The 14886-nt window shown below is 30.7% G+C and overlaps 2 protein-coding genes across 2 annotated transcripts; both read right to left on the bottom strand.

Moving 5' to 3' along the window:
* Window positions 1-50: 50 nt before the first annotated feature.
* Window positions 51-2631, bottom strand: LOC133308516 (GDSL esterase/lipase At2g30310-like). The gene is made up of 3 exons (XM_061509141.1): window positions 2020-2631; window positions 578-833; window positions 51-268 (listed from the first exon to the last, which is right to left on the bottom strand). The coding sequence occupies exons 1-3, from the start codon at window positions 2629-2631 to the stop codon at window positions 51-53; spliced, it is 1086 nt and encodes a 361-aa protein (XP_061365125.1).
* Window positions 2632-5548: 2917 nt separating this feature from the next.
* On the bottom strand, window positions 5549-9032 carry LOC133308526 (GDSL esterase/lipase At2g30310-like). The gene is made up of 3 exons (XM_061509152.1): window positions 8421-9032; window positions 7789-8044; window positions 5549-5742 (listed from the first exon to the last, which is right to left on the bottom strand). Exons 1-3 carry the CDS (start codon window positions 9030-9032, stop codon window positions 5549-5551), a joined length of 1062 nt encoding a protein of 353 aa, XP_061365136.1.
* Window positions 9033-14886: the final 5854 nt, after the last annotated feature.

A 14886-nucleotide genomic window follows, 5' to 3' on the forward strand; every position in this document is an offset into this window, starting at 1 on the left:
CAGAAACAAATTTGTCACATTTTATATATGTAAATAATGTGACTCGCGCCTTACTTAAAAAATATATTATCCATATGAAATTGGAACTTGGGCAGGACTTCCACTTCTATGTGCTTAGTAAAATACTGATAGGCTGCTTCGGTTGGATGGACACTGTCCCAAAATACAAATTTTGAAGCGTCATCACATGTTGGTGTGATTGCATTACACAACGGAACTAGTTCAAATAAGTCAGTCCCACAACACCCTCTATTCGTTTCCTTGAAACCTATTTAATAAAATGCCAGATGAGTACAAAAGAAATATTACAACAAAAATTTCTCTGCTTTTGGAATAAAAACGTGCATGAACTTCAATTTTTATGGATAGAGCGTTTGAAATGTTAACACAAAAAATTTAAAGAAGGATTTTGTTAGTTTTTGACAGCATCTTTAAAATTGAGGAAAATTGTATGTATATTTTAAGGGGTTTGATTTTTTGATGTTACGTAAAAATTGAATTATCATGTCGTGACTCAACTAGTGAGGGCTTCACATTTATTAAATGAATATAACGTGACTCTGTTTACATTGCTCACCGTATTTTTCAGGTTGATTGATAAGGTTCATCAATGGGTCATAAACGTCTGTATAAACAACTCTGCTTCCCGGAAGCATTGCCTGTATTTGAAGTAATCGCTTTTCCAGTTTTCGATTGTAGAGCTCGGAATCTGAATTCTCATCCTCTACACATTTCCTATCCATTACAAAGTTGGCTGTTATTTGAATGGGGATGCAACCAATGGGAGGAAGCCCAGTGACGGCAAATTTTCTGCATCCAAGGTCGTATAGTTCCTACAATTTTATACAAAGAATGTAAAGTGAAAATTATCACTTTTATTACTAACCGTTGATTTGTGATTTGTGAATGAATAGCCGAAACCTTTCGTATGATATAATCAAAACAAGAGATGAGAAGTTTCCATTAATTATATAATGAATCAGACGAGACCATTATTGGTTTCTGCTAACTCACCGATATGTACGCATTGGTTGTTTATATGAAAGTAAGAAAAAACATGTATAAACACATTCATAAATAGGGAAATGTTATATATAGGGAAATGGGTGAGAAGTGAGATTCGTAGGAAAATGTAAAAAAAAGTTGTTTGGTTGGAAAAAACTTTACTGGAAAAATAAAGTAACATTTATAAAGTTTATGTTTGGTTGTTAGTAAAATATAGATAGAAAAATGCGTGTGAGTTTACAAAATTAGCCCCGACTTTAATAAGTTTTTGAATGAAAAGCAAGACAAAAAGTGAACAAAAAGTCGTGTGTTATTCTTGGTCTTTGGCAAGTACAGGTTCTAAAGAAGTGGACAAAGAGTGAAGCTACGTCATTGTCATTTTCGCGCCATTGAGAAGGATACGCTGGTCTTTAGCTTAGCACAGTAAGTGAGCAAATGTGGAGGTGTTCCACAATACCACCCCTCAAAAGGGAAACTTTAGCCGGCAAGTTGAGGGAAGATACATAGATAAATCAGAAACACAGCAAACACACTTACCTACATAAGTCAGCAAACTCATCTAACCAAACGAAGGTTTCTTACTTTTTCACTCCTCATTTATCTATGTATCTGTTGAGAATCCTAGAAACAAACAGCCCCTAAAGAACCAATTCGACCTAAATAAGCTATCTTTAATATTACATTAATAATTTTATATATTGTTAATACGGACAAATCTTTAGTGCTATTCCTTTTTTTCAAACGTGGAAAATTTGGTAACTTTTTTTTGAAAAGTGGAAATTTTTTTCCATATTTGAAAAAAGGAATACCCACTTGGATACTCTCATAGTACCGAAGATTTATTTCTCTAACACGTTCTCTCACACAAGAGTTCATTAGACTTGAAGGGTAGATAATGCAGAAGATCACTTACTTGTATTAAGAAACTCGACAAGCTTAATTAATTATTAATTAAATGGTGGCATCGAAGAGTGACACCAAATAATATAATCATAAAAAAAGACATCTATTTACCTTAAGGAAATTTTGAAGCCTATTCTGCAGATAATCTTGGTATTTTGATATGTTGAATTCCAACTTTCTAGTCGGAATGTCATAAAAATTGAAAATGAAGTCATTAGTTCCAGCACTAATAATAACCAGAGCATCTCTAAGTATTCGTTTAGCTTCATTTTCCCTAGCAATGCTTTTGAGCTTTGCTACGTAAACTTTGAAGTATTCAATTTGCTTGGACACTGATATGGCACCAGATAGGACCGTAGTCAAATCATCAAAACCTGAAGCGGCAGATGCGAAATTAACACCTGTTAGAAGATCTTCTTTTGATAGGTTTGGATCCAAGAAAGGAGGGACAGTATCTTTGAGCTTCAATACAGAGGCAAGCAAGTCAGGAACCAGTTTTCCATTAGAGAATCTACCAGTTGGCACATGACCAGGGAAATCCCTACCATAAGGCAAATGATTTCCCTTGGCCACAGTCAGGATATAGTTGTTATTGCCTGTGTCTACGGTCGAATCACCAAAGACTAAAATGGATGAAAACTTGAGTCTCATCGAGTTATTGTTTGTAGCAACAACAATGGTGCAAAGGAGCATCAAAATGATGAAGGGGATTGTATAAACCATGGCTAGCACTTTTTCAGTTGGTGTAAGATAAGGATTTAGTTACTATATATAACGCATATAAGAGACGTGTTAATTTCTTTAATTTTGAGCTTAAATTTGTATATTACAAGAGAACTTTACTTAAGAAATCAAAACTTGAGAAAAATGCCAAGACAAACATTTTAGGTGAGCGAAAACAACATGAAGGAATTTTCCGTAATTTGATTGAACTTAGTGTTTAAAGGAAAAGTGAAGAGGGAGAAATTTATATTTCAAGATAGCAAACCTACCCTACCCTGTAGAGGTGAGGCCGAGTTAGATGTTACAATAAAGCCAAGTTTGAGCCCAAGTGTAAAGAAATTTCTTGCTTAGCCATTTCGTAATGATATTCCGAACCCAAACCTTAGACCCCTGAACAACTTATTCTCTATGCGATGGGATTGGATTCATGCTAATTACTGGAAAAAAAGAAGTATCGTTTTATAAATAACTTGTGTCTTTTAGATGATTTACATAAAGTATGACTGGTCATACTTTGTGTAAATATGAAAAGTTACTTTTTTTCCCTCTCTTCAGTAAAGTAAAAAAAAAAATAACTTTTCAGATTTACACAAAGTATAACCGGTCATACTTTATGTAAATCACTAAAAGGACACAACTTGTATCCTTTTAAATGACACACACTAAACCTTAGTTAATTTATTTTTATATTTTTGACGTGAGAATACTTAGTTTCAAGTTCAAATGAAATTTTGAATTCATAATCAATGATGAAATTATAGGAAAATCCTAAACAATAATAATTAATCTTTGATTGATTACTAAGGTGATAACTTAAGGGAATCAAATTTCTCGTATGAGACTCTAGATGAATAGTAGTTAATAACTGAGATTAACTATCTATCCAAACACATGAAGAGGTCTCCCTCAAGATCATTATTATCCGATAGATTCCATGATTGATTTCATCAAAGATGGGCCACAATTCAGGAAAACTCAACATAACCACTGAACTTTATTGCAGAAAACAAGTGGAAAAATAATCAGCAATTTTAATAGCATCACTAAGTAGAAGGTATTACATTTTATTTGTGTATATCTGATTGATGCTAGATAATCTACTTATATACTCTAGCAGCGCGTCTAACCCCGAGGCATTCCTGAATTATTTCGTGATTTGCTCTGTAAAAAAAACAAATGCATTCCTTAGTAAGAAAAACGAATTTTACAACTCAATAACACACATTAATTCTCTAAGCCGTTGTATAGTCAGAGAATTTCTGTCCTTCAGGATTATTATTAAAATTAATTGTTCACGCAAATTTAGGCTCAGATTACTTGACACCGGTTTTTTTAAGAGATGGATGCTCCCCAACCCCAAGTAATCCTCATGCAGGGCTGGTTAGGAAGATTATACAGATGATGAGAAACAAGTAAATTTTAATAATATTTTTAGAGAAGAAAATGCAGTTGTGATTGGCTTACTGAATTTTCTCATTCTTTAAGATGGGAGACTGTTTTGTTAGAGGCTCTCCCTCAAGGGTGTGTTGGGATTTGGGAGAATGATTAGGGGCATTGCTTAGCCCCGCTTGACTTGGATCTGTAGTTTTTGCTTTCATTCTTTTAACAAAAAATAAATAAAATTACTTGACACCGCAATCCATATTTGTGGCAACTAATTATTTTTTAGTTTTTTTTAAAGGGTTATTTTCAATTTTATTAATTCTTTCTAGTTTATTTTAATTTTCGATTTGATTTTTATAACGAAACTTGGACCAAGTTATAATTAATGAAATGACAAGAATCAAATTAAAATAACTAAATATTATTAGGACATACATAATTATATTAATATTTTGGTTTCATAAGATACTTTTACGCTTTTTGGATATAAAATTAAGTTTCTACGGACATGAAAAAATATAATTAAATTCAATTCACAAGTGACATTTAATTATTAAAGAAGATTAACATTGAAACTTAATTGAAAAAAATGTGTTAAATTATAGTGATTATATATATTCAACCTCCAACAGAAAAATGGAATGAAGCCTTTTTTTTATGGATTAATTTTTTCTACTGTAACTTTAGATAACATATCTATGATGCACGACTTTAACTAAGTTTTATTTGTAAAATTTAGTTATAGGAAAAAATATTTGTCCTTTTAAATGATACAACTTATATCCTTTTACTCTCACAAAGAGGTAGGACCCATACTTTTATATTTTTTTGTTCACTCTCTCTCCTTCTTTATTTATCTTTTTCTCTTATTTAAAATGACACAATTTACATCCTTTAAATGATACACACTTTTCTCTTAGTTATATACTAATAAAGCTATTTTTTTTTTCTATCTCCTTAGACATTATCAATTGATGTGATGGAAAAAGAAAATCTACTTTTACCTTTATAACTAAATTCTATTAGTAAGACTTAGTTAAAATCGTACACTGCAGATAAAATTATCTAAAGTAAAAGAAAAAACCATTTTCCCTTTTTCTTATATCAATTTTAGCTCTTTAAAGTGCACTAAAAATGATGGCTTCCACCCAAAATATAATGCCTTCCTTGTTAGGATATTCAAGCTGCCCAAATCTCTCACACAGTTTGAAATTACGAGTAATGGTAGATCTCTTGTTTTTGTAGGTACAGAGACGTAGAGTTGAGTTACTAAGAAATTATAGACAGTGACCTGAAATATAATTAATATAGTTTACCTAAACTTACTAAGCATTCACAAACACATATTAATATTTGTTGAGGTCGAGTAGTTTTTTAAGTTTCTTTCATCTATTCATGCACGCACGCATGTACAAACTTGTCCCATTTTACCCATGTAAATTATGTGACTACAGCTGAGGTGCATAAATAGGACATAGCTCAAAATATATTTTCATTAATTTGAAGGATGCGCTGTACCTGATTTTCACTGCTATTACAATTGGAGCTGAGGCAGGACTTGGGTTTCTAAGTACTTAGCAATATATCGGTTGGATGCTTCACTTGGATGGTAACTGTCCCAAAATACATATTTTGAAGCGTCATCACATACTGGCGTGAGTTCATTACACAAAGGAGTTGCTTCAAATGTGCCGGTCCCGCAACACCCTTCATGTGTTATCACGAAACCTATTTGATAAAATGTCCAACATAAAAGCATAAAATAAATATGTGAATAAATTATTCTCATTTTTTTTTTTATCTTTTACATAAATCTCTGTTTTATTTTAAAAATATAAAGAAACTTTTTTCTCTAGAAAATTATTATCGAAATATAAAACAAATTCAAATAAAACTTTTCTAAGTTTTAAAGGCAATTTTAGAATTTTTTTTTTAAAAAGAATAAATACATTTTTTGGTCCCTAACAAAAAACACGGTCCCCATTTTAGTCCCTTACAAAAATAAATTAGTCAGTTAGTCCCTAACAAATTCAAAGTGGACCCATTTAGTTGAAATCGTGGTCCCTCACAAATTCATAAAAGACCCATATGAGTCCCTCAAAATGACTAAAATGTGTTCACTTTAAATTTGTTAGAGACTAATTGACTAATTTATTTTTGTAAAGGACTAAAGTGGAGACCATGTTTTTTGTTAGGGACCCAAAATGGTGTTTACTCTTTAAAAAATATGTATACATTTTTGATAAATCTGGCACATCTTTTTTTAAGCTAAAAACTACTTTGTAGCTAAAGTGTAAAAAAACCTTAAAAAGTAAAGGTAAAAGCTGTATAATAATTCTATAAAGCTATTATGAGAGGTTTGAAAAAGAGAAGATGAAATAATATTTTAATAGAATGAATTATTAGAATAAAAAATAAAATTGGTAAATAGAAATTTACAATAAGCGTTAAACTAAAAAATAAATATGAAAACTTTTAAAAACTAGAATATATCTTAAAAAAAGTTTCTCTTGAAGCTTTTAACTTTTTCTTTTTTATTCATTATAGAAAAAGCTCTTTTATAATAAGAGATTTTGTTTGGCTAAAGTTTTATTTATAAAAATAAAAATAAAAATAAGACCTCTCGTAAGTACAAAGAACTAAAAAATAATTAGTCTAAGTGTTAGCATTATATATATGGTTCGCTTTTTATGCAATTACTGCAGATAAGTTATATGCAGTAAGCTCAATACGACGTCGTTTTGAGGCGGAAATCATGGTGTTTTTGTAATTTTAAATTATTTCAGGGTTATAATAGTCTTTATATTTATAATTTTTTAAGATTTCAATACCAAAACGACGTCGTTTTGAAAATAAATGCAGATAACTTCTCTGCATTAACTTCAGAAACATTTTTCCCTTATATAAATATATTATATATATGGCTTATTGTTTCTCAAATTACTTGAGATAATTTTATCTCCGGCTACTAAATCATAATCATACAAAGATGAATCAATGGTGATAAAGGAAGAGAGAGAAAAGGGGAATCATAATCATTCAAGGTGAATTAATTAATATAAGGAAATAAATAAACAAAACGACATAGTTTTGGAATACTGGCCGGAGATAAATTTATCTCAAGTTGTCGGAGAAATATTTTTTTCATATATATATATATATATATATATATATATATATATATAGTAAATACCCTTTTTGGTCCTCAACAAATTTCACGATTCTCGCTTTAGTCCCTAGCAAATAAAAAGGCTATTCGTGGTCCCTAAAAAATTCAAAATAGATCCATTTAGTTGAAATTGTGGTCCCTCACAAATTCAAAAAAGACCCACATTAGTCCATCAAAATGATTAAAATGGGTCTTTTTTAGTCCTTTTAAGGGACCACGAATAGCTTTTTTATTTGCTAGGGACTAAAGCGGGTATCGTGAAATTTGCTGAGTACCGAAAAAGGTACTTACTCATATAAATAAATATATATATATATATGGGCTTATCGTTTCTCAAGTTGTTTGAGATAATTTTATCTCCGGCTACTAAATCATAACCGTAAAAAGATGGATCAACGGTGATAAAGGAAGAGATAGAGAAAAAGGGAATTATAACCATTCAAATGTGAATCAATTGATATAAGAAGATAAATAAATAAACTACGTAGTTTTGGGGTAGCCGAAGATAAACTTGAAAAATGTTTTTCTCTCTCTCTATATATATATATATATATATATATATATATATATATATATATATACATATAATAAAAAATATAGCCCACCGTATTTTTCAGGTTGATTGACAAGGTCGATCGATATGTGATATAAGTCTGCATAAGCAATTGTGCTTCCTGGAAGCATAGCTTGTATTTGAAGTAACCGCTGTATCAATTTTTTATTGTATCGCTGAGAATCTGAATTCTCATTCTCTACACATTCCCGGAACAATATATGCTTCAGTGATATTTGAAATGGTACGCAACCAACGGGAGGAAGCCCAGCAACAACTATCTTTAGGCATCCATGGTCATATAGGTCCTACAATTTTACACACAGAATATGTTAACTATACTATTAGTTGTTATTTATAGGTGATAAAAAAAGGAAAAATGGAAAGATCATGAACCAATAAATAAATTTAACGTACATAGCCTCTGTACCATTATTTATTTATATATTTATGGTAACATTAGTGGGGAACTGACTTTCCAGCCAGGAATTTGGACAACTGGTTTATTCTATCGAGTCACTAGAAACTAATCATTGTTGTTTATCTAAAAGAACATGCATAGCCTAAGCATAAATAAATTAAACATTTTTTTTTTTGTCTATATTTCTTCCCCCTTATGAATTTCTATATGTCATCAACTTTGAAAACATGCATAATTTAGTTATAGTAATGACTTCAGATTACCTTAATGATGGTTTCAAGCTTATCTTGCAAATAATCGTGGTACTCATCTATATTGAACACCACCCTTCGAGTAGGAAGGTCGTAGAAATTGATAATAACATCATTAGGTCCTGCAGCAATGATAACCAGAGAATTTCCAAGTATTTGTTTGGCTTCATTTTCTCCTACGATGAGCTTGAGCTTTGCTACATAAGTTTTGAAGTATTCAACTTGCTGTGACACTGGTATGACACCTATTTCAGCTGCAGTTAAATCATCAAAACCTGATCCCCCAGAAGCAAAGCTAACACCTGTGAGAAGTTCTTCATCTGATAGGGTTGGATCCAGGAAAGGAGGGAGAGTGTCTTTGATTTCCAAAATAGAGGCAACAAAGTCAGGAACAACTTTTCCATTACAGAATCTACCATTGGGCACATGACCAGGGAAATCCCTACCGTAAGGCAAACGATTTCCCTTGGCCACTGTCACAATATAGTTGTTATTGCCAGTGTCCACTGTAGAATCACCAAAGACTAGAATGGATGAGTAATTGCGTATTGCCAAGGCACTGTTAGCAGCAAGAACAATGGTGTAAACATGCATCAAAATGATAAATTGAAATGAGAGGGCCATTACTATAGCTGTTTACTTCTTTCTTTCTTTCTTTTTTCCCACCCATAACACATATGGCTTTACCCACTACATCTACAGGACATTTATATGTACATTTACATGCAGATAAACATTAATTTATGTCGAACAGCTAATTAACTAGTTTTGTCGGAAGCATTCAAAGGAAATAAATTTATTTCTTTATGAAAATATTTAAAGTGACATTTATTTTAAAATGAAAAAAATACGTTATTGTATAAAAATCCTCTCGTTACGTAACATCAACAAAGGACGGCTCATGCATCACGAGACTTGATTTTTATCTGAACATCGACAAGGGAAGTTGCTTTCACACCTGATCTTTGATTGCTTCCTTAGTGTGAGGTGAAGGGTAGAGAGATCTAGAAAAAGTAAATAAATGGAAATAATTTGGTTATCTTTTGAATAGTTTGTTAAGGAGAAAGCCTAGTGATCTCTTCCCTTATTAGTTTTCATGGAGAGTTAAGTTAAAAGGTTAGAAAAGAAAAAAAAAAAAAGTAAAAGAGGAGAGAACATTTTTTCAGGGACATGCTGTAGCAGAGAATACTTTTTCTCACACAAAAGTTCAGAAGATTACTATAACCTCCTGCATGTGACACCTGAAAACAGAACCAGACAATAACAACACACACAAACTCCTAATACTGTCTCGAATCAATGTCACTGCACCGTCATCGAATTCCCAAGTTTTAACTACGCCGGTTATCCCATTCTATTCCTAGCCTACACTTAATGCTTCTTAATGCTTTCCATTATCGTTTGTGTGGTTTTCTAGGTCGCCGTTGCTTTTGTGTTAGTGTTCGATCATTATCAAGTTAATTTGACCTAGTTGGAATTTTTTTTTACTGGTTTATTTATTAGTTATTTTGAACTCAAGGACCAAATTTGCCATAATACCACAGCTTTTTAAAGGGTCAAGTTATAATTGATGGAAATGATACTCTCACGTTTTATTTAACATAGTTATATTTTGTGAGAAAATCCTAACCACATAGAGGTGAATCAATAGTGGTGATTTTATAACTATACTCTAATATATTTTTTTTCTCTTTCCTTATCATCATTGATAACTTTTGTATGATTATAATTCTCCAATATAACATAGTTATGTTAATTAACACATAAGAGGATCTATTATAGAAATTGATATAAATAAGATTTAGTTTTTTTATTATATTTATTGAATATAATTCTCTTTTTGGGTTAAGCTTATTCTCAGAGTAGATTTGTTTTCTTTAGAAAAAAAAAATTAATTATTAAAATTTTAAAAAAAATGTAAAGGGAAAAGGTTAACATGATAAGTTAGTTAAATAATCTATAAAATGAAGAGTAAGTTTCAAATCAAACTCATTAATTAATTATTAATTCGCAATAAATGATAACCGTTGATTGGCGAAAATCAACGATTAAGATGTGATAGTAACATTGGTAGTAACATTATCCTATCCCTTAGTTTTTTTTACTTTATGTACTCTCGGTAGTACATAGTTATAATATGAAAAATTACTTTTTTTTTTCTTTCTCCTCAGTCACATCAGCTGATGTGGAAAGTGAAAAAAAGTAACTTTTCACGTTATAACTATGTAATCCCGGGAGTACATAAAGTAAAAATTAAAAGGACACAACTTACATCCTTTAAAAGGATACACACTAAACCCTATTTTTTTTTTTTTTTGGTAAAGTACTAAATCCTATTAAATACTGAAGTTTAAAGACAAAAATAAATTTTCATTAATTTATTTTTACTTATTTTTTCTAATTTTAAGGTTATTATACGGGCATAATCAACTAAAAATAAAAATAATTTGATAGATATTAAATGTGTTTTTAATTAAATTTCCAACATTTTTTTATATCTAATCAGACATAAACAAGATAAAATGAGTTGATTTATTTTTGAAAAAATAAGTTGAAAATATTAACTCATCCTTGTTGTAATAGACAGATGGATCAATAAATCAACCTATTAAAGTAAAAATAAATAAATAAATAAAATACTAGAGGAAAAGCTAATAAAAATACAATATTTTTATCCAGGGTTGAAAAACCAAATCAAATTAAAAAGAAGCACTTGCAGAATAAGATGAAAAGTATACATGTTTTGAAATTATATTTTCTAATGTGTTTGTGTGCTACATAATGTGTAAATAATTATATTATGTTATTTAATATATATTGGGTAAATCAAAGTGATTAAATAAAGATGTCCAAATAAATTCATAAGTAAATGTGGGACAAATGGGAGGATACCAGTGTTGGACCAACTAGGTATAATAGGAGCTTATTGGCCCAATAATAAAGAAAAACATTATAAAGAGTTATGGTCCCCAATATGTCAAATAACAACCTTAGTTTTTCTTCCCCATCAAGAGAAAGATAACACACTGAAAAATAAGGATTAAAATTATTTGACCGAGGAAGATCACATACCCCAAAGGTGAAGATCGAAGTTATTCCGCTGTTATGGTGACAGGTATGCCTACATCTTTCTGTTAAATATTTCTTTACGATTTGGTATGATGTATCTTGGTTTGTTGGTGATGGTTATCACTATAAGATTAAGAAGAATTATTATTCCAACAATACATGGATACTTAACTGACACTTTATTTGATAATTACTAGCTAAACATGTTTAATTTAGTAAAAAAAATCATATTATAAGGATGCACTTGTCAAAATCAGAGAAAAACCAAGCATACATGCTTTATTACTGATACGGTAAAGGATTTTATCTATTCTCATATTATAGGAGATAAATTTATCTTTAACACACATAAAAATATATGGGGCCATGTGAAAAAAAGAAAGAAAAAATATAGGTCTCACATACTCTTAAACTAGTGTATTACCCTTGCGATGCACGAGAAAAAAAAACCGTTTTATTTGTCTCGTAAAAGTTAAAGAAATTTTTTAACCAAATCTTATATGAATAGTACTGTATATGACATAAGCATGTAATTTTTCAAGTAGGAACAAAAAAGGAACTAGATTTTTTTTTCCAGTGTCAAATGAAATAATGATGTTGAACAGTACTTGAAGATAATATATTTATGGTACTTGAAGATAATATATTTATGCTTTCAGATATTCAGCTAACAAAACAGGTATTATCAACACAACAATATTATATACAAAATAGAGCAATTAATAAAGTCTTAATGAAAAAATAAAAATAGGCAAATGGTTTGCAACTTAATATTTGATGTCTGTAATATACTCTTAAGTATAAATAAGATAATGACGCAAAATCTCCATCAAAAAAATTTAAATGTTGTGCTTGACACCAAAATAATAAGAAAGATGCCCCACCTATACTTGCAAAAGTTGTAAAATTCATTCTACCATGTACTTTTGGTCCTTGCTCCTGTTAGAAATGAATCATAAACAATCTACAAATAATAGTGTGAATAGAAAACATCATTGTACGAGAATAAAATAGTGTTATGGCAATGCATCCATTTCAGAATTACCATGAAATACCGTTTCTGCAAAAATAACAGTTAATAAAGTACTGATTGTGCCTCAATAAAAATGATTAAAAAAGGACTTATAAAAAGAATTCATTTTTACCTGATACCAAACAACAATGTTATCTCTTTATAGAAATGACCAAATATACTACACTAATCTTAGAAATACTTCCTTATAGACTATGTTAAAAGTACTATTTGTAACACATCCATTTTCATCAAGTATCAATATCTTCAATCCCTGCACTTTCCTCTATATAGTGCCACATATAATTGTCCATGAGTGAAGACAGGCCTAGGGAGATAAATTCCAACATGAGAAAGTGATTGTCCTTGACTCTTGTTGATAGTCATGGCAAACGAAACGACCAGGGGAAATTATCTTCTTTGGAAATTTACAGAAAATGTATGACTTGATGGACTCATCGTCATTCTAGGGATTAACACAGTTTCTCCTATATTGCTTCCCTGTAAGAATAATTGCCTCAACAAAATGATTCCCCAACTCTGACTTGAATACTAAATCTATCATTTTGTAAAATTGTATATCAGTTACACATAATAAGGAACTGGATTAAAGACAATTTATAATCTTCTCAATGTTTCTGGCAGTTCTTACAGTACCACTTCTCAAAATCTTCACAAACGGAAAATAGACATTTCTTGAAAGACTTGTAACATCAGTTGTATTTGCTTTCAATAGATTTTATAGTCCCATTTGTGATGTAGGTTGTAACCTGAAATACAGACGTCCTAGGAAAAAAGGAACAATTAATATACAGACTTCATATAGATCCACCAAAGCATCAATCCAAGTTCAATATTTAAGTCACTACAGAGCTTGACATCACTGATAGACTTTCTTTCAGTCTCTTTCAGATAATCATTTTCTAAAGAATATGAAGACTGAGTAGACAATTGAGTCAACCTCAGACAAAAGATTAAAACACAAATATTTAAGAATAATAACCACACCGTTTTTTGAACTCAACAATCTCTAGCACCTTCGAATCCAAGACAATCCTTGTCGTATAATTTGTATTCGTTATCCCTATTTTACCTATCAAATAAACAAAACATAATAGAGCGAGATGCATGTACCAACTGTGTATAACACAGTACAGAAATAAAACATTGAATGACATATATACAGGAGAAAACATACCCTTAAAATCCTCTATCCTTTCCAGTTGAACTATTATCACATTCAAAGTAGTGTCACTGTTTGCCAAAAAAGATTGCACCTCATCTAGATAATGCTCCTACAAAGTGCACTCCAGCTTGTGACCTCTATATATATCAGTAGTAGCAAGAAGAACGTTATACATGAAATATATTAGTTAAGAGAGTGTCAACAAGGTTATTTTATTTTACTTTAACGTTTTAAATACCTGAGGTTGTCAAGCTCCAACACAACCAAATTGATTTTCTTACCGAAAACTATATGTTCACAAACTTCCCCAATTCCTGACAGTAAACCAATGATGTCTACAGAACAAAGAAGGCAACACTAATTTCGTTATCAAAATTGCAATAATCTAGTCATAAATAGTAGTGAGGAAAAATATATTACCTACTAAATAAGGAGAGACAGATGATTCTTTCTCAATGATGTCATAATCAACAAAATCAAATCCATAGACAGAAAGATTAGAATCAACAATCGATCTAACATCAGTCCTCAACTTGAAAGACATATGATAATCATGTCTGGTTGGCCTGAAATTATCGCTATTGAATCCAACTCCAATTTTTTTTACAAAATAGACTTCTCCATCATGGATTTTTTCCGGACCTGCAAAGAACCTTTGACAGTAGCATGGATCCTTCCACCTTACAAAAAAAGCGTAACTAAGTATAGCAACAATGAAAACAAAGATTATCACAACAGAGACGGAAAATTTTTAAAACACGAACATTATTACCTGTTCATCCAATATAACCATTTCAACATTGTCGTCAAAATATTTACGATGAAAATTAGAAACCTTCCACGCCCAAACCACCTTAACCTTAATCCTCCAGTCCTCTTTGGTAGGATTAAGATCTTTTATAAAATCATATTTCGAAAACATATCATTTGGGAAGACAAAGAAAAGAAAAGAAAAGAAAAGAAAGAATCGATTCTTTTCAAAGAAGCAAATCGCAGAAAGTTGTATATTGGATAGAAGCAACAAAAGAAAAATTGGAGCAAAAATCTGCCTAAAGTGTTCCTATTTATACACACAAGCATTTTTTAATCATAATACACTTTGAAATAATGCATACATTTAACAAATCCAATGTAGAAAGTAGTAGGACATTAAATGAGTTGTCTGCCACCAACAATTGTTCAAATGTTTTCCCACCCATACAAAGTTTAAA

Source organism: Gastrolobium bilobum, unplaced genomic scaffold (assembly GCF_033153095.1).
Source record: "Gastrolobium bilobum isolate Gb01-03AN ecotype WA unplaced genomic scaffold, APGP_CSIRO_Gbil_v1 utg3047, whole genome shotgun sequence".
NCBI lineage: Eukaryota > Viridiplantae > Streptophyta > Magnoliopsida > Fabales > Fabaceae > Gastrolobium > Gastrolobium bilobum.